This window comes from Capricornis sumatraensis, chromosome 2 (genome assembly GCF_032405125.1).
Source record: "Capricornis sumatraensis isolate serow.1 chromosome 2, serow.2, whole genome shotgun sequence".
NCBI classification, from domain to species: Eukaryota; Metazoa; Chordata; class Mammalia; order Artiodactyla; family Bovidae; genus Capricornis; species Capricornis sumatraensis.
The window spans coordinates 201,531,520-201,558,416 of record NC_091070.1 but is presented as its reverse complement, the minus strand read 5'-3'; the positions used below and the strand labels follow the sequence as shown (position 1 = coordinate 201,558,416).

Sequence of the window (26,897 nt, the reverse complement as noted above, 5' to 3'; positions counted from 1 at the left end):
CATCTCACATGCTAGTAAAATAATGCTCAAAATTCTCCAAGCCAGGCTTCAGCAATAGGTGAACCGTGAACTTCCAGATGTTCAAGGCAGAAAACCAGAGAAAAGGCAGAGGAACCAGAGATCAAATTGCCAACATCTGCTGGATCATCGAAAAAGCAAGAGAGTTCCAGAAAAACATCTATTTCTGCTTTATTGACTATGCCAAAGCCTTTGACTGTGTGGATCACAATAAACTGTGGAAAATTCTGAAAGAGATGGGAATACCAGACCACCTGACCTGCCTCTTGAGAAATCTGTATGCAGGTCAGGAAGCAACAGTTAGAACTGGACATGGAACAACAGACTGGTTCCAAATAGGAAAAGGAGTACATCAAGGCTGTATATTGTCACCCTGCTTATTTAACTTCTATGCAGAGTACATCATGAGAAACCCTGGGCTGGAGGAAGCACAAACTGGAATCAAGATTCCTGGGAGAAATATCAATAGCCTCAGATATGCAGATGACACCACCCTTACGGCCGAAACTGAAGAAGAACTCAAAAGCCTCTTGATGAAAGTGAAAGTGGAGAGTGAAAAAGTTGGCCTAAAGCTCAACATTCAGAAAACGAAGATCATGGCATCCGGTCCCATCACTTCATGGGAAATAGATGGGGAAACAGTAGAATCAGTGTCAGACTTTATTTTTGGGCTCCAAAATCAGTGCAGATGGTGACTGGAGCCATGAAATTAAAACACGCTTACTCCTTGGAAGGAAAGTTATGACCAACCTAGCATATTGAAAAGCAGAGACATTACTTTGCCAACAAAGGTCCGTCTAATCAAGGCTATGGTTTTTCCTGTGGTAGTGTATGGATGTGAGAGTTGGACTGTGAAGAAGGCTGAGCGCCGAAGAATTGATGCTTTTGAACTGTGGTGTTGGAGAAGACTCTTGAGAGTCCCTTGGGCTGCAAGGAGATCTAACCAGTCCATTCTGAAGGAGATCAACCCTGGGATTTCTTTGGAAGGAATGATGCTAAAGCTGAAACTCCAGTACTTTGGCCACCTCATGTGAAGAGTTGACTCATTGGAAAAGACTCTGTTGCTGGGAGGGATTGGGAGCAGGAGGAGAAGAGGATGACAGAGGATGAAATGGCTGGATGGCATCACTGACTCGATAGATGTGAGTCTGAGTGAACTCTGGGAGTTGGTGATGGACAAGGAGGCCTGGCGTGCTGCGATTCATGGGGTCGCAAAGAGTCGGACACGACTGTGTGACTGAACTGAACTGAACTGATCTCTACTGCAGAAAGAAACTGCTCCACCCAAGGTTACACCACTACGCCCTCAGGTGAGCCACACAGACCAGTTGCTGAGAAAGACTGAGGGATGGAGGAGAACGGGGAATTAGGAGATAAGATGGTTGGATGCCATCACTGACCCAATGGACTTGAGTTTGAGCAAACTCCAAGAAATAGTGAAGGACAGGGAAGTCTGGTGTGCAGCAGTTCATGGGGTTGCAAAGAGTTGGACACAACTCAGCAACTGAATAACAACAATTTCAGACAGCTCTGAAATGTCATCCAAGCTCCAGAATTCCCAAAATGCTGACTAACATCTCTGCTGCAACTGCATCAGTTCAATCCTTCTGCCCTCCTAATCTTGCTTCCTTCACTCCATTACAAGTATCGTTCCTCAATAAACCTGAAAGCAAATCTCCATCTTAGAGTTTATTTCCCAGGGAACATAACCTAAAAAATCTGATTGCATAGGAAAATTCAATAAAGAAGTAGCTATGACCTACTCTATTCATTAACCTCATAGGATATTATTTTATTTCAGCTAGTGCAAATCATTAAAATGCAGCTGTGTATGGCACAAAAATGTCAAGCCATCATTCTGTTAATACAGGGAAAAAAAGGAACTTAGCAGCACTTAGATAAGTAGCAAAACAGAATCAATATATGAAAGATGACAAAACTGAGATACTTATTAGAAAAAGCAAATAATAGAGCTGTGTTAACCTTTAAGAAAATAAAGTAACTATTCTATTCATAAGGCTCAAAGGTAATAGAGGAACTTACTGCAGGATTTTTTCCAAATAAAACAAATTCTTTTGTATAAATTAGTGGTTCCTGGACTTATTTGAGTTATGTATCCCTTTGAGTATCAAATGGAAGTTATGGACTGCCTTCTCTAAAAAATGTCCATATGCATTTGTAAAGTCTGAAAATATTTCAGGAGTTCCTGGATCCTTGAAAGCCATTTATAGGTGCCAGGTTAAGAATTCCTTACCTAAGTCATGTTTATAAAGGTAAAATGACATCTGTCCAACCCATGTTAATTTAAAAGACAAAAGTCACTGACCAAAATGCAGTTGAATAAGTCACATTCTTTAACTTATTTTTAAATAATTTTATTTATTTATTTTTGGCTGTGCTGGGTCTTCGTTGCTGCGTAGGCTTTTCTCTAGTTGCACTGAGTGGCGGGGTTACTCTCTAGCTGAGGTTGGCAGGCTTCTCATTGTGGTGGCCTCTCTTGTTGCAGGGCATGGGCTCATTAGTTACAACTCTCAGGCTCCAGAGCACAGGCTCAATAGCTGTGATTCGTGGGCTTAGTTGCTCCACGGCATATGGGATCTTCCCAGATCAGCAATCAAACCTGGGTCCCCTGCACTGGCAGGCAGATTCTTTACCACTGAGCTACCAGGAAGTCCTAACTTATTTTAATTACATTATTATACAAGGAATACATAATAGGTTCTTGCCATAAAATAATTCTAAAAATTCAGATTAAACTAAATTTCCTCTTGGTTACCACCTATTCCCCTTTCTCTTCATAAATATTATTTATCAGTTAGATATAAATCCTTTCAGACTTTTCCAATGCTTTTTCAGAAATGCATGTGCAGATGACATGATCCTCTACATGGAAAACCCTAAAGACTCCACCAGAAAATTACTAGAGCTCATCAATGAATATAGTAAAGTTGCAGGATATAAAATCAACACACATAAATCCCTTGCATTCCTATACACTAATAATGAGAAAGTAGAAAAAGAAATTAAGGAAACAATTCCATTCACCATGCAACGAAAACAATAAAATACTTAGGAATATATCTACCCAAAGAAACTAAAGACCTATATATAGAAAACTATAAAACACTGATGAAAGAAATCAAAGAGGACACTAATAGATGGAGAAATATACCATGTTCATGGATCGGAAGAATCAATATAGTGAAAATGAGTATACTACCCAAAGCAATTTACAAATTCAATGCAATCCCTATCAAGCTACCAGCCATATTTTTCACAGAACTAGAACAAATAATTTCAAGATTTGTATGGAAATACAAAAAACCTCGAATAGCCAAAGCAATCTTGAGAAAGAAGAATGGAACTGGAGGAATCAACTTGCCTGACTTCAGGCTCTACTACAAAGCCACAGTCATCAAAACAGTATGGTACTGGCACAAAGACAGACATATAGATCAATGGAACAAAATAGAAAGCCCAGAGATAAATCCACACACATATGGACACCTTATCTTTGACAAAGGAGGCAAGAATATACAATGGAGTAAAGACAATCTCTTTAACAAGTGGTCCTGGGAAAACTGGTCAACCACTTGCAAAAGAATGAAACTAGATCACTTTCTAACACCACACACAAAAATAAACTCAAAATGGATTAAAGATCTAAATGTAAGACCAGAAACTATAAAACTCCTAGAGGAGAACATAGGCAAAACACTCTCTGACATAAATCACAGCAGGATCCTCTATGATCCACCTCCCAGAATTCTGGAAATAAAAGCAAAAATAAATAAATGGGATCTAATTAAAATTAAAAGCTTCTGCACAACAAAGGAAAATATAAGCAAGGTGAAAAGACAGCCTTCTGAATGGGAGAAAATAATAGCAAATGAAGCAACTGACAAACAACTAATCTCAAAAATATACAAGCAACTTATGCAGCTCAATTCCAGAAAAATAAACGACCCAATCAAAAAATGGGCCAAAGAACTAAATAGACATTTCTCCAAAGAAGACATACGGATGGCTAACAAACACATGAAAAGATGATCAACATCACTCATTATCAGAGAAATGCAAATCAAAACCACAATGAGGTACCACTTCACACCAGTCAGAATGGCTGCGATCCAAAAATCTGCCAGCAATAAATGCTGGAGAGGGTGTGGAGAAAAGGGAACCCTCGTACACTGTTGGTGGGAATGCAAACTAGTACAGCCACTGTGGAGAACAGTGTGGAGATTCCTTAAAAAATTGCAAATAGAACTACCTTATGACCCAGCAATCCCACTGCTGGGCATACACACCGAGGAAACCAGAATTGAAAGAGACACATGTACCCCAATGTTCATCGCAGCACTGTTTATAATAGCCAGGACATGGAAACAACCTAGATGTCCATCAGCAGATGAATGGATAAGAAAGCTGTGGTACATGTACACAATGGAGTATTACTCAGCCGTTAAAAAGAATTTATTTGAATCAGTTCTGATGAGATGGATGAAACTGGAGCCGATTATACAGAGTGAAGTAAGCCAGAAAGAAAAACACCAATACAGTATACTAACACATATATATGGAATTTAGAAAGATAGCAATGACGACCCTGTATGCAAGACAGGAAAAAAGACACAGCGGTGTATAACGGACTTTTGGACTCAGAGGGAGAGGGAGAGGGTGGGATGATTTGGGAGAATGGCATTCTATCATGTATACTATCATGTAAGAATTGAATCGCCAGTCTATGTCTGACGCAGGATACAGCATGCTTGGGGCTGGTGCATGGGGATGACCCACAGAGATGTTATGGGGAGGGAGGTGGGAGGGGGGTTCATGTATGGGAACACATGTAAGAATTAAAATTTTAAAATTAAAAAAAAAAAAAGAAAACAGGTGGGATGAGGGGGAAGTAAGTAAAACCAGTTTAAACTTAAAAAAAAATCAACAATTGTTCTTTTAAAAAATAAATAAATAAAATAAAATAAAGTGTGGATAATTATTTTGGATAAAGTACATTAAGAATTAGCATTTGAAAAGAAAAAAAGGATGGATACTAGTGATTTTCCCCATAGCAAATTATAGTTTGCTGAGATGACTTTTTCATATAACTCTTTCCTGAAATCACTACACCCATATTTTTTTTTTCAATTTGACCCACAAGTTCCGAATCTGGTTTGGAAAAAACTAGTGTATAAATCAACCAATAAATCAATTCATCCAACATCTACTAAGCACATTCCATGTAAATCACTGTGCTATGGAATAGTAGATCCCAAGCATTTAAACTTGCAGAGCTTATAAAACATGGAGATTCCTGAGTCCCATTCCAATCTTAGTTAACTAGGATTTACACGGGTGGAGCCCCAGAATGTATTTTACCAAAGTTCCTCAAGTGACTTAAGTATAAAGCAGCAGCACTGAAAATTACTATTATGATGTCAAAGAAATTAATAAGATGTTTTTGATTCATTTCCACAAAGCTTCTTAAAAGTCTGTTATGAAATCAGCTAGGTATTGTGCTGGATGCTGAAAATATTGTAGGATACAGTCCTTGCCCTAGAAGTCCTTACAGACTGGAACAGAAAACAATACCTAATTATAAATAAGCATAACATAGCTGAAAGGAGAAAGTGCTTTAGTGAGTGGGTCCCCTCACTAAGATGTATGCTCCACAAAAGCAGAAACTGTTTTATTCACTGCTGCATCTCCAAGGTCTAGTTCAGTTCAGTTCAGTCGCTCAGTCGTGTCTGACTCTTTGCAACCCCATGAATCGCAGCACGCCAGGCCTCCCTGTTCATCACCATCTCCTGGAGTTCACTCAGACTCACGTCCATCGAGTCAGTGATGCCATCCAGCCATCTCATCCTCTGTCATCCCTTTCTTCTCCTGCCCTCAATTCCTCCCAGCATCAGGGTCTTTTCCAATGAGTCAGCTCTTTGCATGAGGTGGCCAAAGTATTGGAGTTTCAGCTTCAGAATCAGTCCTTTCAACAAACACCCAGGACTGATCTCCTTTAGGATGACTGGTTGGATCTCCTTGCAGTCCAAGCGACTCAAAAGAATCTTCTCCAGCACAACACTTTAAAAGCATCAACTCTTCGGCCCTCAGCCTTCTTCACAGTCCAACTCTCACATCCATACATGACCACAGGAAAAACTATAGCCTTGACTAGACGGACCTTTGTTGGCAAAGTAATGTCTCTGCTTTTGAATATGCTATCTAGGTTGGTCATAACTTCCAAGGAGTAAGCGTGTTTTAATTTCATGGCTGCAGTCACCATCTGCACTGATTTTGGAGCCCAGAAAAATAAAATCAGCCACTGTTTCCCCATCTATTTCCCATGAAGTGATAGGACCGGATGCCATGATCTTAGTTTTCTGAATGTTGAGCTTTAAGCCAACTTTTTCACTTTCCACTTTCACTTTCATCAAGAGGCTTTTTAGTTCTTCTTCAGTTTCTGCCATAAGGGTGGTGTCATCTGCATATCTGAGGTTATTGATATTTCTCTCGGCAATCTTGATTCCAGCTTGTGCTTCTTCCAGCCCAGTGTTCCTCATGACGTACTCTGCATAGAAGTTAAACAAGCTGGGTGACAATATACAGCCTTGACGTACTCCTTTTCCTATTTGGAACCAGTCTGTTGTTCCATGTCCAATTCTAACTGTTGCTTCCTGACCTGCACATAGTTTCTCAAGAGGCAGGTCAGGTGGTCTGGTATTTCCATCTCTTTCAGAATTTTCCACAGTTTATTGTGATCCACACAATCAAAGGCTTTGGCATAGTCAGCATCTAGACCAGGGCCTAAAACATAACAGGTACTCAATAAACATTTGATGAATAATGCATAGGACTAAAATGAAAGAAAGGTTTAATTTCAAGTAAGTAGATAAGGAAATGGCCCTCTGGCGGGGAAAGGAGGGAGGCTGTGCTGAGTCGTCCTTGCAGTTCATGGGCTTCTCTAGTTGCAGCACACAGGCTTCTCTAGTTATGGAAATGTTCCTTTTAAAATGGAAATATATAGACCATAAGAGGCACAGAAGGTTAAAAGAAAGAGAACTAACAGTCACAGTATCCCTACAATGTATGTGTTAGAAATTCCAAGTTGACTTTGAATACATTATCTCATTTAACTATAATAAAAACATTCTGAAATGGTATTGTATCTCCATTTTAGAGATAAAGAAACTGAGCCACAGAAGGATTAAGTATAATAACACGTCATCCAAGGTTATACAGCTCGAAAGTAGCAGAACTGAGATTTGAACCTCGCTAAAATAAGCCTAAAATAATATCTAAAAATAAGACTTAAGAATTTAGACCTCAAAAGAATACATCTGAATCAGTTCTGTTGAGATGGATGAAACTGGAGCCAATTATACAGAGTGAAGTAAGCCAGAAAGAAAAACATCAATACAGTATACTAACACATATATATGGAATTTAGAAAGATGGCAATGATGACCCTATATGCAAGACAGCAAAAAAGACACAGATGTGTATAGCAGACTTTGGGACTCAGAGGGAGAGGGAGAGGGTGGGATGATTTGGGAGAATGGCATTGAAACATGTATACTATCATGTAAGAATCGAATCACCAGTCTATGTCTGATGCAGGATACAGCATGCTTGGGGCTGGTGCATGGGGATGACCCAGAGGGATGTTGTGGGGAGGGAGGTGGGAGGGGGGTTCATGTTGGGATCGCGTGTACACCCGTGGTGGATTCAGGTCAATGTATGTCAAAACCAATACAGTATTGTAAAGTAAAATAAAGTAAAAATTAAAAAAATAAAATAAAAAAAAATATTTTAGACCTCATTTCCTAAGAAACAGAATGTCTTTGAAAGTTCTCCCCAAACTTTGGCATATGTGCTTTTTTAATAACAGCTTTATTGTGACATAATTCATATAACACAAAAAACTTACACTTAAAATATACAATTCAGTGGTACTGAGTATATTTACAGATTTGTGCAGTCACAACCATTATCTAATGTTAGAACATTTCATCACCCAAAGGAAACCCCATACCCATCAGCAACTACTTTCCCTACTGCCAGGTCCTGGAAACCAAGAATCTACTTTCTATCTTTAGGATTTGCCTGTTCTGGACATTTCATATAAATTGAATCATACGATTCAAATTTTTTACAACTTTTTTTCTTTCAGTAAAATATAAATAAGGTGTACCCTTTGGGCTTCCCTGATGGCTCCCATGGTAAAGTGTCTGCCTGCAACGCGGGAGACTCGGGTTCGATTCCTGGGTCGGGAAGGTCCCCTGGAGAAGGAAATGGCAATCCACTCCAGCACTCTTGCCTGGAAAATCCCATGGATGGAGGAGCCTGACAGGCTACATCCGTGGGGTCGCAAAGAGTCGGACACGACTGAGCGACTTCACTTCACTTTACCCATTTTAAGCTTACAGTTCAGTGACATTAAATATATTCTCACTGCTGTGCAATCATCATCATTATCTATCTCTAGAACTTTTTCATTATCCCACAATAAAACTGTACACTCATTAAAAAATAACTTTCCAGATCAGAAAAGAAGTAAAGCTCCCACTGTTTGCAGATGACATGATACTGTACATAGAAAACCCTAAAGATAATATCAAAAACTTACTAGAGCTGATCAGTGAATTTAGCAAAGTTGCAAGATACAAAATCAATACACAGAAATCACTTGCATTTCTATATACTAACAATGAAAAATCAGAAAGAGAAATTAAGGATTCAATTCCATTCACCACTGCAACAAAAAGAATTAAATATCTAGGAATAAACTTACCTAAGGACACAAAAGAACTGTACACAGAAAGTAAGACACTGATGAAAGAAATCAAAGACAACATAAACAGATGGAGAGATATTCCATGTTCCTGGGTAGGAAGAATCAATATTGTGAAAATGACTATACTACCAAATGCAATCTACAGATTCAATGCGACCCTTATCAAATTACCAATGGCATTTTTCACAGAACTAGAACAAAAAATTTCACAATTCATATGGAAACACAAAGACCCTGAATGGCCAAAGCAGTCTTGAGAAAGAATGGAACTGGAGGAAACTACCTTCCTGATTTCAGATTATATTACAAAGCTACAGTCAGCAAGACAGTATGGTACTGGCACAAAAACAGAAATATAGATCAATGGAACAAGATAAAAAGCCCAGAAATAAACCCATGCACCTATCGGCACCTTATTTTTGACAAAGGAGGCAGGAATATACAATGGGGCAAAGACAGCCTCTTCAATAAATGGTGCCAGGAAAACTGGACAGCTACATGTAAAAGAATGAAATTAGAACACTTCCTAACACCACACACAAAGATAAACTCAAAATGGATTAAAGACCTAAATGTAAGACCAGAAACTATAAAACTCTTAGAGGAAAACAGAATACTTGATGACATAAATTGAAGCAAGATCCTCTATGACCCACCTACTAGAATAATGGAAATAAAAACAAAAGTAAATAAGTGGGACCTGATTAAACTTAAGAGCTTTTGCACAGCAAAGGAAACTATAAGCAAGGTGAAAAGACAGCCTTCAGAATGGGAGAAAATAATAGCAAATGAAACAACTGACAAAGGATTAGTTTCCAAAATATACAAGCAGCTCATACAACTCAATGCTAGAAAAACAAAACCCAATCAAAAAGTGGGAAAAAGACCTAAACAGATATTTCTCCAAAGACATACAGATGGATAACAAACACATGAAAAGATGCTCCACATCACTCATTATTAGAGAAATGCAAATCAAAACCACAATGAAATACCACCTCACACTGGTCAGAATGGCCATCATCAAAAAGTCTACAAACAATAAATGCTGGAGAGGGTGTGGAGAAAAGGGAACACTTTTGTACTGTTGGTGGGAATGTAAATTGATATAGCCACTATGGAAGACAGTATGGAGATTCCTTGTAAAACTAGGAATAAAACCAGCATATGACCCAACAATCCCACTCCTAGGCATATACCCTGAGGAAACCAGGGCTGAAAAAGACACATGTATCCCATTGTTCATTGCAGCATTATTTACAATAGCTAGAACATGGAAGCAACCTAGATGTCCATTGATAGATGAATGGATAAAGAAGTTGTGGTACACGTACACAATGGAATATTACTTGGCCATAAAAAGGAACACGTTTGAGTCAGTTCAAATGAGGTGGATGAACCTAGAACTTATTATACAGAGTGAAGTGAGTCAGAAAGAGAAAGATAAATGTTGTATTCTAACGCACATATATGGAATCTAGAAAAATGGTACTGAAGAATTTATTTACAGGGCAGCAATGGAGAAACAGACAGAGAATAGACTTATGGACATGGGGAGAGGGGAGGAGAGGGTAAGATGTATGGAAACAGTACCATGGAAACTTACATTACCATATGTAAAATAGATAGCCAATGGGAATTTGCTGCATGGCTCAGGAAACTCAAACAGGGGCTCTGTATCAACCTAGAGGGGTGGGATGGGGAGGGAGATGTGGGAGGTTCAAAAGGGAGGGGATATAAGTACACCTATGGCTGATTCATGTTGAGGTTTGACAGAAAACAACAAAGTTCTGTAAAGCAATTATCGTTCAATAAAAAAAAAATAGAAAAAAAAAACACTTTCCATTCCCCTCCCCCTAGCCTCTGGTAACCTCTTTTACTTTCTATCTCTATGAATTTGCCTATTTTAGGTAGCTCATTTAAGTGGAATCATATAATTTTGCCCTATTGTGTCTGGCTTATTTCACTTAGGATAATGTCTTCAGGGGCTTCCCTCGTAGCTCAGATGGTAAGGAATGCTGAAGCCGAAGCTCCAATACTTTGGACATCTCATGTGAAGATCCAACTCACTGGAAAAGACCCTGATGCTGGGAAAGACTCAAGGCAAAAGGAGAAGGGGCAACAGAGGATGAGATGGTGGGATGGCATCACCAACTCAAGGGACTAGAGTTTGAGGAAACTCCAGGAGATAGTGAAGGTCAGAGAAGCCTGGCATGCTGCAGTCCATGGGGTTGCAAAGAGTCAGACATGACCTAGCAAATGAACAACAGGATCTTCAAGGTTCATCCATGTAGCATTCATCAGAATTTTCTTCCTTGTTAAGGCTGAATAATAGCAAGCTGTATGTTTACACCAAATTGTGTTTATCCATTCATCTTACGTTGGACACCTGGGTTGTTTATACCTTTTGCCAACTGTGACTACTGCTGCCATAAGGGGGTGTACAAACATCCATTAGAGTTCCTGCTTTCAATTCTTTTGCTTATATACCCAGAAGTGGAACTGCTAGATCCAATAATTTTATGTTTAGTTTTTTGAAGAACTACCACATCATTTTCCACAGAAGCTGTACCATTTTATATGCCCAGTGGTGATGCATAAGTTTCCAATTTCTCCATATCCTCACCAATACCTGTTATTTTCTGTTGTTTTTTTCTCTTTATAATAGGCATCCTAATGGATATAAAGTGATGGCCCACTGTGGTTTTTGCATTTTCCTAATGATTAGTGATGCTGAGCCTCTTTTTATGTGCTTACTGGTTATTTGCATACCTTCTCTGAAGAAGTGTTTATTGAAGTCCTTTGCCCATTTTTCAATCAGGTTGTTTGCTTTTTGTTGTTGAGTTGTAGGAGTTCTTTACATATTCTGGACATTAATCCCTTATCAGACACGTTGATTTTCAGTGGCTAGTAGAGTATCCATTTAGAACTATCCAGTGGGCAAATATACAAGCTGATCTTGTCAAGAGGGAGAAACAATGATTTATAGTCAAATTATTTGTAATAAAGTATTTTCATGTATATGAGCTTATTTAGAATCTCACAAAAATTCTGATACTTTTACAGATGAGAAATCTCAGGCAGATCTCCTGACTACAAATCCCAAGATTATTTGGAAGTGCTTCAGGGATCAAGAGGAAAAAGCTGGCAAAGCTGACTGAGTTTTGGGCCCTATCCCAATTCCCAAAACAGCTCAAATTTTCCCACTGCAAAAACTGGAATATCATCTAAGATTTCATTTGAAAATAAGTAGAGTGGCTTAAAACAAATTTGAGACCACTACATTATATGATGCTAACTTGTTATTCAATCGATAAATCATGTCTGACTCTGAGACCCCATGGACTGCAGAATACCAGGCTCCTCTGTCCTTCTGGAGTTTGCTCAAATTCATGTCCGTTGAGTTAGTGATGCTATCTAACCATCATATCCTCTGCTGCTCTCTTCTCCTTTTTCCTTCAATCTTTCCCAGCATCAGGGTCTTTTGCAATGAGTTGGCTCTTGGCATCAGTTAATCAAAGTATTGGAGCTTCAGTTTCAGCATCAGTCCTTCCAATAGTATTCAGGGTTGATTTTCTTTAGGACTGACTGGTTTGATCTCCTTGAAGTCCAAGGAACTGTCCAGAGTCTTCTCCAGCACCACAATTCAAAAGCATAAATTCTTTGCGTGCTCAGTTTTCTAACTTATGTTCATAAAATAGTAATTGAAGATATAGAAATAAACAAGACTGGTTAATTAGAAAACTTGGGGCAAGATTGTGATCCTACTTTTGTAGAGTAAGAGAATAAAGAAGAAAGGTAGAAAGAAAACCAGAATGGTGAAGTAAAACAAAAATCTAGGAAAAAGTATTTTAAAAGACTATAGAAAATTCTATATAGAGGTCATAAACGATGAGGACTGAAAAAAGGATACTATATCTGGCAATCATGAGGTCACTGGTAACCTTTAAGAGATCAATTTTAACATAGTGAGTGAAAGCAGAAGTCAGATTGAGAAGGCTTCAGAGGTGGCACGAAGGTTAAAGGAAAGGTAACAAACATGGATTACCTCAACAATTTTGGTACAATAATAATAATGAATGAATATTTACACAATACCTAATAGGAGTTAGGCTCTGTTCTAAATACTTAACATGTTGATTTATCCTCAAAACAACTTATGGTCCTAGAGGAGGACACGGCAACCCACTCCAGTATTTTTGCTGAGGAAATCCCAAGGACAGAGGAGCCTAATGGGCTACAGTCCATGGGGTCACAAGGAGTCGGACAAGATTGAGCATGTACCACCACCACCATGGTTGGGGATACTGAGATGTAGTGAGGAGCCAGAATTCTGAAGCTACCTGCTGTATGGTCTCTGCATATATGTGATAATATATATGATAGAACATGCAAATATACATACCAGTAGACAGTACAATAATATTGAGAGTTTAATCTATAGAAAACTGAATCACTATGTTGTATACCTGAGACTAATATAAAATTATAAATTAACTATACTTTAATTAAAAATAAAATAATAATGTAATACTGAATGACAGAAAAGATCAGCAAAATTATTTTTTCACAAGAGGGAACCATGACATGGGGAAGGGTTTTATACCACTAACATCAGTGTATGTCGGTGATTCTTGACAGTCCTGTCAGTTTACCAGGTATTGATAGATTTAAGCAAAATAAAAACAGGATGACTTTTCCTGAATGTATTAATGCTACCAGCTTCCATTCAATAAGACCATAAATGAGTAGGGAAGAGATGTAATTATCTCCAAGTGTTTTTAAAGACATAATACATTTTCCCGCTGATTACAGAATGCAGGATAATGAATGGATGGATAGACCAAAATTTATTTTACTGATTAGCTCTATCATATATTTGTACCTTAAAAAAGCAATAATTTTTTAAAAAAGATCCTATGAAGATATAATAAAGTTATTCTAAAGACAGAAATCTGTTAAATTTATACTGAGGGAAAAAAATCTGGCAATATTTCTGTCATCTTCCTGCCTTCTAATGTCACCTCTTTGAGTCAACTATGAACTAGAGTACTATAGGGCAGAGAAACGTTAATACAGAAAGAACTTCATGAAGGGTCAACCTAATCTGTAGGCAATAAATAATGTTCTTAATCTTTATTGTACTGTTAAACATAATTTTAATATTTTTATAATTGAAGTTATATTAAAATAGAGTAATTTATCCAGCTAGCCCCATTTCTCTAGTTAATCACTTTCTACTCTTTACCTCCACAGTAACTACTCTATTACTAGAGAACATTGTGCTAAATGCTATTTTAATGTGTATCCTATACTAAACTATACACTCCTTAAATACAGAATTTATGTTCTATTCTGCACTGAGAATGTTAAATGTTAAGTTTTACAAATGAGTGAACAAACATGAATAAAATTATATGTTGGTGTTACATTTGTAGTGTCTTTTGATGGCATGAATTTATACACTTTTGCATAGGACCTTTTCAAAACACAGACACACATTTTTTAAGTGAAAGAGAATAATTTTCCTTGAGATCCATTAATAAACCTAAAGATAGACAGAAGAAAACAGGCTGAAATAGAAAAGAAAGTTGACATAGTCCAAAGCATTTATGTAATAAATATTAAATAATGTTTTGATTGTCTACAGTAAGTTTAAAAACACTGAAAACACTAATAAAGGTGATCATTTTTCTAGAACAGTGTCTTTCAACCTGCACATAAGACATCTAGGAGCTCTTTAAAAATTCTGAGGATCAGTCCTCGTTCTCAACAGACTTTTAATTAATTTAGGGTTAGTCCTTGGCACTTTCTTTAAAATCTCCCCAGCGATTTTAATGTGAAATCAACGATTGGAACCTACCATTCTTTCCTTTAAAACCAATTTCTGAGGCAAAATTTACATTCAATAAAATTTACTAATTTTTTGGAGTATAATTGTTTTACAATGTTGTGTTAGTTTCTGCTGTACAACAAAGTGAATCAGCTATATCAGGTTTCAGAGAATCTCAGTCTACAATCTCCTACCTGCATAAAGATGGCAACATAATGTAGTTCTTAGAAGCATAGGCTTTGGTATCCAACTTGGGTTTGTAGTCTAAGGTAGGAAAATGCAAAGTATTTTGAAATGATTTCTACCCAAAGTAAGTAAATAGTTATTTACTGAGCTTTACACAAAACAAGTGACCAAATATCCAATGAAAAGAATCAGAAACTAGTTAATAAGCTTCATTGGTATTTTTAAATCTATATAATGTTTTAAAAATCTAAAACATCCAGAAATTACATTTTGCCAGTATATCTTCTAGGTTCCCATTACATACAAATCAATAAAGAGAGATTTTCATATTATCTAAATATTTTTAAATTATATAACAGCTTGCTCATTCATTCAATAAGCATTTACTGAGTATCAATTTAAGGCATATCACATTACATAGCCTAAGAGGGAGAACAATTTTTCTCAATACTGAGAACCAAAAATTAATCAGTTGGCTATATGCTTATGAAAAGTATCAGAGAAATTTATCGTATGATAATATAATGCTAAAGCTAATATTAAAGAGTGTGATTTTTTTCAGTATACCAGCTCCATGACAGGTTAAAAGTGGCCAAGAAGCATGCTGCCTATATGAGGAAAGAAATAAGCCTATATATAAACCACAAGGTAGAAAATTTATATAATAGTAATCTGGAATGGACTGTAATATATTTCTAATATCACAATCCCAAACCATATTAACTTGGGGTTTGAAAAAAGTTGGGCTTCCCTGGTGGCTCAGATGGAAATGACCCACCTGCAATGCAGGAGACCCACGTTTGATCCCTGGATGAGGAAGATTCCCTCAAGAAGGGAATGGCTACTCACTCCAGTATTCTTTTTTTTTTTTAATTGAAGGCTAATTACTTTACAATATTGTAGTGGTTTTTGCCATACATTGACATGAATCAGCCATGGGTGTATATATGTCCCCTATCCTGAACATCCCTCCACCTCCCTCCCCATCCCATCCCTCAGGATCATCCCAGTGCACCAGCCCTGAGCGCCCTGTCTCATGCATCAAACCTGGACTGGCGATCTATTTCACATATGGTAATACACATGTTTCAATGCTATTCTCTCAAATCATCCCAACCTCGCCTTCTCCCACTGAGTCCAAAAGTCTCTTCTTTGTATCTGTGTCTCTTTTGCTGTCTCACATACAGGGTCATCATTACCATCTTTCTAAATTCCATATATATGTGTTAGTATACTGTATTGGTGTTTTTCTTTCTGACTCACTTCACTCTGTATAATAGGCTCCAATTTCATCCACCTCATTAGAACTGATTCAAATGCGTTCGTTTTAATAGCTGAATAATATTCCATTGTGTATATGTACCACAGCTTTCTTATCCATTCATCTGCCAATGGACATCTAGGTTGCTTCCATGTTCTAGCTATTGCAAACAGTGCTGTGATGAATATTGGGGTACACGTGTCTCTTTCAATTCTGGTTTCCTTGGTGTGTATGCCTAGCAGTGGGATTGCTGGGTCGTATGGCAGTTCTATTTCCAGTTTTTTAAGGAATCTCTGCACTGTTCTCCATAGTGGCTGTACTAGTTCGCATTCCCACCAACAGTGTAAGAGGGTTCCCTTTTCTCCGCACCCTCTCCAGCATTCATTGTTTGTAGACTTTTTGATAGCAGCCATTCTAACCAGGGTGAGATGGTACCTCATTGTGGTTTTGATTTGCATTTCTCTGATAACGAATGATGTTGAGCATTTTTTCATGTGTTTCTCAGCCATCTGTATATCTTGTTTGGAGAAATGTCTGTTTAGTTCTTTGGCCCAGTTTTTTCATTGGGTCATTTATTTTTTCTGGTATTGAGCTGCATGAGCTGCTTGTATATTTTTGAGATTGTCTGTCAGTTGCTTCATTTGCTATTATTTTCTCCCATTCTGAAAGCTGTCTTTTCATTTGGCTTATAGTTTCCTTTGCTGTGCAAATGCTTTTAACTAGGTCCCATTTATCTTTGCTTTTATTCCATTGCTCTGGGGGGGTGGATCATAGAGGATCCTGCTGTGATTTATGTCAGAGAGTGTGTTGCCTATATCTTCCTCTAGGAGTTTTATTGTTTGTGGTCTTACATTTAGATATTTAATCCATTTTGAGTTTATTTTTGTGTATGGTGTTAGAAAGTGTTCCAGTTTCATTCTTTTACAAGTGGTTGACCAGTTTTCCTAGCACCACTTGTTAAAGAGATTGTCTTTTCTCCATTGTATATTCTTGCCTCCTTGGTCAAAGATAAGGGGTCCATAGGTGCAAGGATTTATCTCTGGGCTTTCTATTTTGTTCCATTGATCTATATTTCTGTCTTTGTGCCAGTACCATACCATCTTGATGACTATAGCTTTATAGTGTAGTCTGAAGTCAGGCAGGTTTATTCCTCCAGTTCCATTCTTCTTTCTCAAGCTTGCTTTGGCTATTCACCACTCCAGTATTCTTGTCTGGAGTATTCCATGGACAGAGGAGTTTGGCAGGCTACAGTCCATGGGGTCACAAAGAGTTGGCCACAACTGAGCAACTAACACTTTGGAAAAAGTTAAGACATGGTTCATATGCTTTCAGGGTTACCTATTTCCTTTTTTGTTTACATCTTATTTCTGTACAAATTAAAGATGCACTGAAAAATAAACCAATAAAAAGAAATGAGAGGTCCAGAGCAGGGGCATTCCAGGCTGGGAGCAGTCAAGCCTGGTCATGATCAAGCATAGCCCTTGTCCTGTCCCAGCCAATCTGAGTTGGAAGATAAGTGTCAGCCACTCTGTCAATACCAAAGCCAAAGTGATGTCCCAGAAGGAGAGTCAGCTCCAGCCACTTCTGCCTAACTCCTCAAGAACTTCCAGTTTAAAGAAGCAGCGTTTCCAGTGGGAGTTCAGAGTGGGACATGGGTTGGCTCTGTGAGGACCTGGAAGTTGATGATCAGGCTCCCTACAGAACTATTTGGTGTTGGGGTCTCTCCAGCTGGAAAGAAGGATGGCACTTCTCCCAGGTCTTAATTTATTTTGCAAGTCAGTTACCAGGCTTATTCATCTCTGACAATGTGCCTCTATCCAGTGGGTGATCACCAATCATTGCAGGAGACAAAAAGAATAGTGAAAGCAGAGCGAGAAAGCTAATTGACCACCCTAAGTAACTGTGACATTGCAGCTGACTTCTAGACCCAAAAGAGGACTGACCATTTTTCTCTTCACCGCCTATGGTCTATACCCCAGCTCTAATGCATATGTATGTTTTATCCCTAATATAGGAAGTTGTTGCTAACAGTAAGCTAAATGAGCAGCCCCTCCTCCTGTACTAATTCTGGGATCCCCACTTCTTCCTGCCTGCCCCTTTCTTCTTAGAGGACAGTCTAAAAGGCCACTTAAATTGCCAGGGTCTTGGTACCTCCAAATGCCCCAACATCGAATCACACAAAGTAAACTCAGAAACTACATTCATTACCACAGAATTAGCAGGAAAAAGAAGGTACAGTGAGGGGATAGTGGCATCAGTAGGACATGACAGAGTGGTAGAATTCTTAATCTCAGAAAGAAAGTGCCTCCTTAAACCTCTCCCTCCCAGCAAAGAGACTGAGGTCAGCTTACAAGACTTACAAGATATCTAACTGTCCTTATTTCTCTGCTCTCCTAGGGTTCTTTCTGCAAGCTGACCTAGGACTCTGTTCTGTTTACTCACTTGCTCTAGGTCAGTAGCTGCAGAACTTCCTTATGCATGTAACAGGGAAAGGCCATACAAGGTGCCCTCCAGCTCAGGCTCTCATCTCCCACCAGGATGAGCTTGAACAGCATCTCCAGCTTGCCCTCCTGTTTCTCCACGATAACCTCATGCACTGCAATCTCTATCCCCTTAAACTATCAATGAGGTCTCATACTTTCATTCAAAGTGTATTGTGCAGAACTGGCAGAACACTCAAGCCACTGGTGATCTGACTGAAGGAGATGCTGAAAAGGCTCTAGACAACTGAGGGTTACCTATTTCTATAAATGAGTTATAAATGGTATTCATGAAAAAAAATCTGACAGTAATCTGTTCATCCACGCGTGTATGCCCTGAGTGCTGTATTGCACAGTCATCATTTTTTATAAAGAATGACGACAGGTTTAACCTTTAAATGACCATTTATTTATCAAAAAAGTTCCACATGTATTAAAAATATTAAATAATCAATCATGCAAACTGAGTCAGTTAAACTGAAATAATGCTTATCTAATAAAATAGATGTGGTGATATCTAATTTAAGCCATATTCAACATATAAAAGTTTAAAATTCACATGAAACTATGTTATGCAATAAGAAACAAGCATGAGAAGCTGTTATGAGTTGAATTGTGTTCTCCCAAGATTGACAGGCTTCCCCAACGGCTCAGAAGGTAAAGAATTTGTTTGCAGTGCAGGAGAAGCAGGAGATGCAGGTTCGATCCCTGGGTTGGGAAGATACTCTGCAGGAGGAAATGGCAACCCACTCTAGTATTCTTGCCTGCAAAATTCCATGGACAGAGGAGCCTGGCGAGCTATAGTCCATAGGGTTGCAAAAGAGTCGGACACAACTGAGCAACTGAGCAACACTGATATGTTGAAGTCCTAACCTGCAGGACCTCAGAATGTGACCTTATTTGGAAATAGGGTCATTGCACATGTAATTAGTTAAACTGAGGTCATACTGGAGCAGGGTAGGCCCCTAATCCAATATGACTGCTGTCCTTCTAAAATGGTCATGTGAAAATACAGACACATAGGAAGAATGCCATGTGACAAACAAGAGACTGGAGTTATGAAGTTGTATGTCAAGGAATGCCAAAGACTCCTGGCAAACCACCAGAAGCTAGGAAGAAGCAGGAAGATTTCCCTACTGGTTTCAGAGGGAGCATGACCCTGCTGATACCTTGATTTCAGACTTCTTGCCTCCAGAACTATGAGACAGTAAATTTCTATTGTTTTAATCCACCCAATTTGTGGAAGTTTGTTACAGTAGCCATAGGAAATCAATACAGCATTTTCAGTATCTCTTATATGTTAAGTTACTAATATTAATGTCTTTATTTTTAAAATTATTTTCTAAAATAACAGTAATTTTGACTTCTGGGAGAATAGTTCTATATATTTCAACATGTATACAGATAGGTAGATAGATACATGTGTATATTCATATAACCATCAACTCTAAGATACTGTTAATGTCTTGATTTTTAACAGCTGTCATTGAAACAAGTTCAATGAAACTGTTTCACACAGGCTTAAGTAAATTTCTAGTCCTTTCACTTCAAAATTTAGACTTTGTATTCACACTTTAGTAATACATTTTTAATTCCTAAAATAAAAATAACCTTTAAAAGTCTACTACCTTTAGTTTATTCATTATCTTTAAAGCTCTATCATTGAGAAAGTTGCCTTCAATAAGAATTCATCTAAAGTTTTGGGGAAAAAAACTGATAAATCACTATTCTTCACAAGAAGCAGACAGTCAACATAAAAGATACACACTGTTGCAACACTCATACCACTTACTGCTATCAGCTTATTATACCCACAAGAATGGAGTTTTCCCTTTATCTTCTAGCACCACACTCATAAAAATTCACATCTCTCTCTTAACTAAGTCTGTTTTAAATTTCTAAACATTCACTATTCAACAGACTTTTTTATTGCAGTGTAATTTACAATGTTATGTTAGTTTCAAGTGTAAAGCAAAGTGATTCAGTTATATACACACACATATATATTCTTTATCAAATTCTTTTCCATTATAGGTTATTACAAGATATTGAGTATAGTTCCCCTGTGCTATACAGAAGATCCTCATTGTCTGCCTATTTTATATGTAGTAGTCTATTCATGTTAACCCAAAATTTCTAATTTATCTCACCCCCAACTCCCACTATCCCCTTTGGTAACCATGTTTGTTTTCTATGTCTGTGACTCTATTTCCATTTTGTAAATAAATTCATTTGTATCACTTTTCAGATTCCACATATAAGTTATATGATATCTGTCTTTGACTAACTTCATTTAGTGTGATAATGTCTAGGTCCATTCATGTTGCTGCAAATGATATTATTTCATACTTTTCATGGCTGAGTAATATTCCATTGTATATATGTACCACATCTTCTTAACCTATTCATCTTTCACTAGGCATTTAGGTTGCTTCCATGTTTTGGCTATGAACATTGATGCCCATTGATGCCCAGGAGTAAGATTGCTGGATCATATGGTAGAACTATGTTTAGTTTTTTAAGGAACGTCCATACTCTTCTCCACAGAGGCTGAACCAATTTACATTTCCGCCAACAGAGTAAGAGGGTCCATTTCTCTTCACAGCCTCTATAGCACTTATTTTTTATAGATTTTTTGATGATGGCCATTCTGACTGGTGTAAGGTGATATTTCATCATAGTCAAGCTGGGAGGGATTGGGGGCAGGAGGAGAAGGGGATGACAGAGGATGAGATGGCTGGATGGCATCACCGACTCGATGGACGTGAGTTTGAGTGAACTCCAGGAGTTGGTGAGAGACAGGGAGGCCTGGCGTGCTGCGATTCATGGGGTTGCCAAGAGTCAGACATGACTGAGTGACTGAACTGAACTGAACTGAGCATCTTTTCATGTGCCTGTTAGCCATCTTCATGTCTTCTTTGGAAAAATGTTTATTTAGGTCTTCTGCCTATATTTTTTATTAGACTGTTTGTTTTTTTCATATTAAACTACAGGAGCTGTTTGTATATTTTGGAAATTAACAAACACTTGAATATTAAGATATGTGTGTGAGGTGCTGTGGTGGAAGAGGAAGGAGAAAATTCATTGCTTAAGAAAGAAAGAAAGCAATGTGATTTAAAAACCTGGTAAGTTTCTACTCTAAAAAATGTTACCACTTATCCCTTAAAGGCATGCAGCTGCTTTCCCTGCTGGAATATCTCACATATAAATTAAGTCATTTTTCCCCACATAGAAATTTTATTATGATTTTATATCTATTCTAACTTACAATGCTATACAGCTTTTTAGGTTAGGGTATCTTTTGTTCCTCTAAATAATATAGATTAAAAATAAATTACCTATAGAAATCAACACCAGCAATACTTATTACTGCTACACTTTACAAAAGCTGTACTACAGAAAAATTACACAGATGTTTATTGATAATATATACATGCTCATAATTATAAACTTAACTACTTAATGTGTAAGCTATGAATAACTTCCTGAAATGGATCTTTTTATTATTATTGACTTTGTAATTACATTTCTTTCACATAAAGTAGTACTTAGCATTGTGGCTGTAGTCTTGAAGATTATCCACACACAAATTATGCATTTATTAGAAAATGTGTAGGCTAAAACTATGGGGCTCGACTGTCAGAATATATGATATTTTCTGGATAAACACTTGTATAATTAAGATATACCAACACTGAAGGCCCCTGTAAGACTTTATCCAATTTTTGAAAATCTAAATATTCAAATAAATATAATATTTCTGCATTCAAGAAAAAAACTATCAATGCTTCTTTTCCATCAATCAAGTCAGTTTTCCCTGAGAAGACACAATCCTCCTTTAAGTTCTACCAGACACAGAGACATTAATTTAAAATATGATGATGGGTCAACATCTTAAAATTATTAGTAAATTATAGTTGTACCATTCTTATTATACCATCTGCAGATTCCTGAGTAAGTATTTTCCCAAGGTTTATACTACAACTATTTCCATGGGCTCCTTAGACAGGTTAAAATGCAGATGCTTAAAACATCTGAACTCTATTACCTTCATAATACCGAGAGAACAGATAGATCTATTCACAGAGCTTCAAACTTACAGATGTCCATGAAAAGACTAATTTATAATTTTCCCCTTTTAAAAGGAGCAATACCTCTGATTCAGTACTGCCTTGTAAAAGAAATGTATCCTTTGAGCATAACAAGCTACAGTCCTCCCATTTCTTTATACCAAGCTGGGAAACTTTGAGTTCTAATTCAAAATTGAATGTTTTCTACAGAGCATTTGTGTTTTAACCAGCCCATGATGTCCCATTACCAGATTCCATGTGGAAAGTAATTAAAAGTTACTGAATATAAATACTCTTTGTACAAAGTCTTTGTTGTCTAATTTGTTTCAATTTTTTTCTTTTATGTTGTGCTTTTTATTTTTAAGTTTACTTATTTATTTTAATAAAATATTTAAAATACATGTTTACCTTGTTTAAATCCCTTTATGAATCTTTTCTTTAAAAGAATGTTTAAAAGAAATACCCTAATTTCCCTTACTTCCTAAAGCATCAGCCTTCAGTAACTTTCCAATTCTGAGGTTTTAACTATGGCTTGGATATAGTAAGGAAATAAATAAGAATTTTTAATAGTAGCACTGGGTAATTATATTGAGCGTTTTTTTTAAGTAATTGTATTTCTTTATTATTTTTGGCTGTGCTGGATATTCGTTGCTGCTTGGGCTCTTCTCCGGCTGTGGTGAGCAAGGGCTACTCTCTAGTTGCAGAGCATGAACTTCCCATTGCAATGGCTTCTCTTGTTACAGAGCACGGGTTCTAGGACACATGGGCTCGGTAGTTGCAGCTCCCAGGCTCTAGAGCACAGGCTCAGCAGTTATGGAACACGCACTTAGTTGCTCCAAGGCATGTGGGATCTTCCAGGATCGGGGACTGAACACATGTCTCCTGCACTGGCAGGCAGATTCTTTACCACTGAGCCACCAGGGAAGCCCCTATATTGAATTTGAAGTGAAATTATAAAGTGAAGAACATGATTACTGTCTTGCTATATACAAATCATTTTTTTGCTTATCTCTTGGTAATACTTTTATAAAACCTATCATCTAGATCGTCACATACTCACATTTTAGGTTTAAGAGAGGAGGAATGGTTCTCTAATTTTACATACTAAACGATGGTTTGAGACTTCCCTGGTGGTCCAGTGGTTAAAACTCTGTGCTCCCAACACAGGGCACCCATGTCTGATCATCTGGTGGGGGAAGATGATGCATGATGCAGCCAAAAAAATTAACAGGGGTTCATGCCAAGATACAGAACTCAGAATGATAAAGAATGGAATATTCTTCTCTTTCACCTTCACCAGCATAGATTAAAATCAGAAAAATAAAGATTATACAACTCATGTTTCTCAAATAGCATTACTTAAAAATGATTAATTCATTATCCTATCTTCATCTATGAAATCCAATGTAAGAATCAGAAAATATGCTTAAATATATTTTCTCCAGTCCCTAAAACTATCATACAAGAGCTCATCATCCTAAGAAGCATGCCAACTCTCATACTGTAGAAGAAAAAGATCTGATTCAAACATGACCTGGATCACTCACAACATCTGATTTCATTTACAACTTGACATTATAGTCATTTTCAAAATATATACTTCTTTAAAACTCTTCTTTCTCAATTGCCCCTTCGAAGTTTGAAAATTATTTCAAATACAGTATCTCTTACTATAAAATGACTACTTAAATTGAAACTTTTCTATTCAAAATATTTAAACAAGGAACTTAAAAATTAATTGATATAAACTCATAAAAAGAATATGATCTACAGATGAATAATGAAATGCCTATATTCATTTTCATGTTTTCAGAATTAAAACTGCACACCTTAATTACCTGTTATTCAATTCATTATTACAAATATGTACAGAAACACACAAAGGGATAGCCTCAAATAAACAAAACTTTCTCAATCTACTGTTTCTGTATTCTGACACAGGATAAATTTAGATAAATTTACATTTCATATTTGCAAAACAAATTGTGGTATATGTTGCTTTAAAAAGAAACAGAGTTCAGTGAGTCTCAATAATCAAAAGTAGGTTGCTTTATATGAAACACCACAATGCGCTACTCTTCAAATGAAAAAAAAAAAAATCAAATATGTCAGTTTTATCTGGGGAGAAGAGAGCTAGATGTGTGGGGTTCCTGTTTATGTGTGTTCCTGTGTCTGTTTAATTCTAAAAACAGCCTCTCTCCAACTCCTTTCAAAAATCAATATTTTTTCAGTAAATATGAGCATATATTGTACAATAAAATGCATAAAGATAATGTGTACTTCCAAAGTGCTATAATAGTCCAAATAGAAAAAAAAATCAGTATTTAAATTTCCCCACATAGCAAGTCAATGTTAAACAATGTCATTTTTTCCCCTTTCTCCCTATCCATTCCACAAATCAGGACTACTGAATTTGTATATTTAATAAGATGAACAAACTGACTAGAAGCTCTGGAGCAATAAAAGAAAAAGAAATCCTTTTCATTCCCCCACAAACAAAAAGATAAAACAAAAGCAAATATGAAGACTTGTTAAATGAGAAGCATTTGAAAAACCCAACGTGACCAGCTTTTGATTTACCCCAGTCTGACAAGGAAGACAGACCCCACCCCCACTCCAGATTGTGCCTTTTTTTTTTTCCTTGGGTGGGGGTGTGGAGAAGAAGCTGTCACATTTCCATCTTCGGGTATTGTTAAGTCCACAGCCTAGATTCCCAAGTATCACTGGTTCAGGGGAAAAAAACATTAAAGCAGATAATTAAAACTGTCTGAAATGCACAGTATTTTGCTGAGGTTTTTTCCCCCCATTTTTAAAGTTAATTATACCCAGCTTCAATCTGCAAAGACTAGATTGCCTTTGACAGCCTGTCCCTCAAACGTTCCCTGTAAGACCGCTTGCTCCAGATTCACTAACAGTTCGCTCCTCTCTCAACTTAAATTAGAAAAACGCTTTCAGAAATGATTACATCCAGAAAGCCATACTTCCCCATCCTTTTTGCTTTGGCGTGGGGTGTAGAACGAAGAATAAAAAAGAGATCTATTCGCTCTTCAAACAAAAAGAAATCGGGGTAGTGGAGGAAAGAGCAGCAGCGGACCTGACGAAATGTTGAGAAAAGTTTTTTATGTGACTAGTTTGTCCTTTGGCAGAGGATCGGGAGTTGGGCAAAAAGCCGGGGTCCTGGCTCAGGGCTTGTGCAGAGAAGGCACCTGCGGAAGAGGAGGCCGGGGACCCGAGAGAAGCCGAGCGAGCACCTACCGACTTGCAGCACATTCTCCACGGAGCCGCTGTCCAGCAGACGGATGCCCCGGCGGAAGGGGAGCCCCTCGCCGCTACCGCCGGCCACTCCAGCCCCAGAGCCCAGTCCGGGGGACGCCCCCGCCACGGCGGCCCCGGGGGCGGAGCCGGCCGGAGCGGCGGCTCCGGGGGGTGGCGGCGGCCCCTCCTCGGCCGGCGAAGCCCCCGCGGCGCCGCTAGCCGCGCCGGCGCCAGGGCCGCCGCGGTACTGGAAGCTGGAGTACATGCAGATCTCCCGCTCATTCCGCGGGAAGGACCAGTAGACGATGCGGCGCTGCACGGGCTCCGGGATCCGCTCAAAGCGCTCCTCCACCCGCTCGTACGCCCACTTTTCTGCCACCGTCTTGGCGGCGCAGTCCAGCAAGGACTCGGGCTGCAGGTGGGGGCGGGCCCCCGGGGGTAGGCAGCTGCCGCCGACGCCCCCCACCCCGCCGCCGGCCGCCCCGGGCGAACCGCGAGGGTGGTGAGCCTGTGGACTGGGCCACGAGCACAGGCGCTTGGCCGGAGAGACCGGCGACGGCGAGAGCAGTTCCTCTCGCTCACCTCCTTCCGCCATTGCTGGGAACTGACTGACTGACTGAGGCGGCGGCGGCGGCACCGGCTGCGGCGGAGACCCCGGCCACGGCCACGCGCCCCGCGCAAGCGCCCAGCTGCGGCACCGGGGGGCGGGGCGAGCAAACCCGCGAGCCGGCCGGCCCGAGTAGGGAGCCTGGGCCGGTCCGGTGAGCGCGCCGCGAGGGCCGACAGGGGCGGCCTGAGGACGAGCGGGAGGCGGCGCGCGCTGTCCGGGCCACCGCGAGCGCGAGGCGGGACGGGAGCGAGCGCGGGCTGGCGGCGCGCGCCAGGGGCAGACGGCCCAGAATGCGCACCGAGCGCTCGCGCCTGGCCGACTTCCACCTAGGGGACACCCAGGGACGGGGAGCGCCCGGCACCCTCGCCAGCCCGCGCGCCTCCGACGCACCTG

General features: G+C 38.9%; 1 protein-coding gene across 1 annotated transcript in view; it reads right to left on the bottom strand.

The window, feature by feature from the left end:
* The window catches only part of ZSWIM5 (zinc finger SWIM-type containing 5), a 168,911-nt gene extending 142,422 nt beyond the window's left edge, over positions 1–26,489 (bottom strand). The window contains exon 1 of the mRNA XM_068966112.1: positions 25,895–26,489. Within this exon, the coding sequence (XP_068822213.1) occupies positions 25,895–26,489 (595 nt within the window). The remainder of the gene's footprint in view (positions 1–25,894) is intronic.
* Positions 26,490–26,897: the final 408 nt, after the last annotated feature.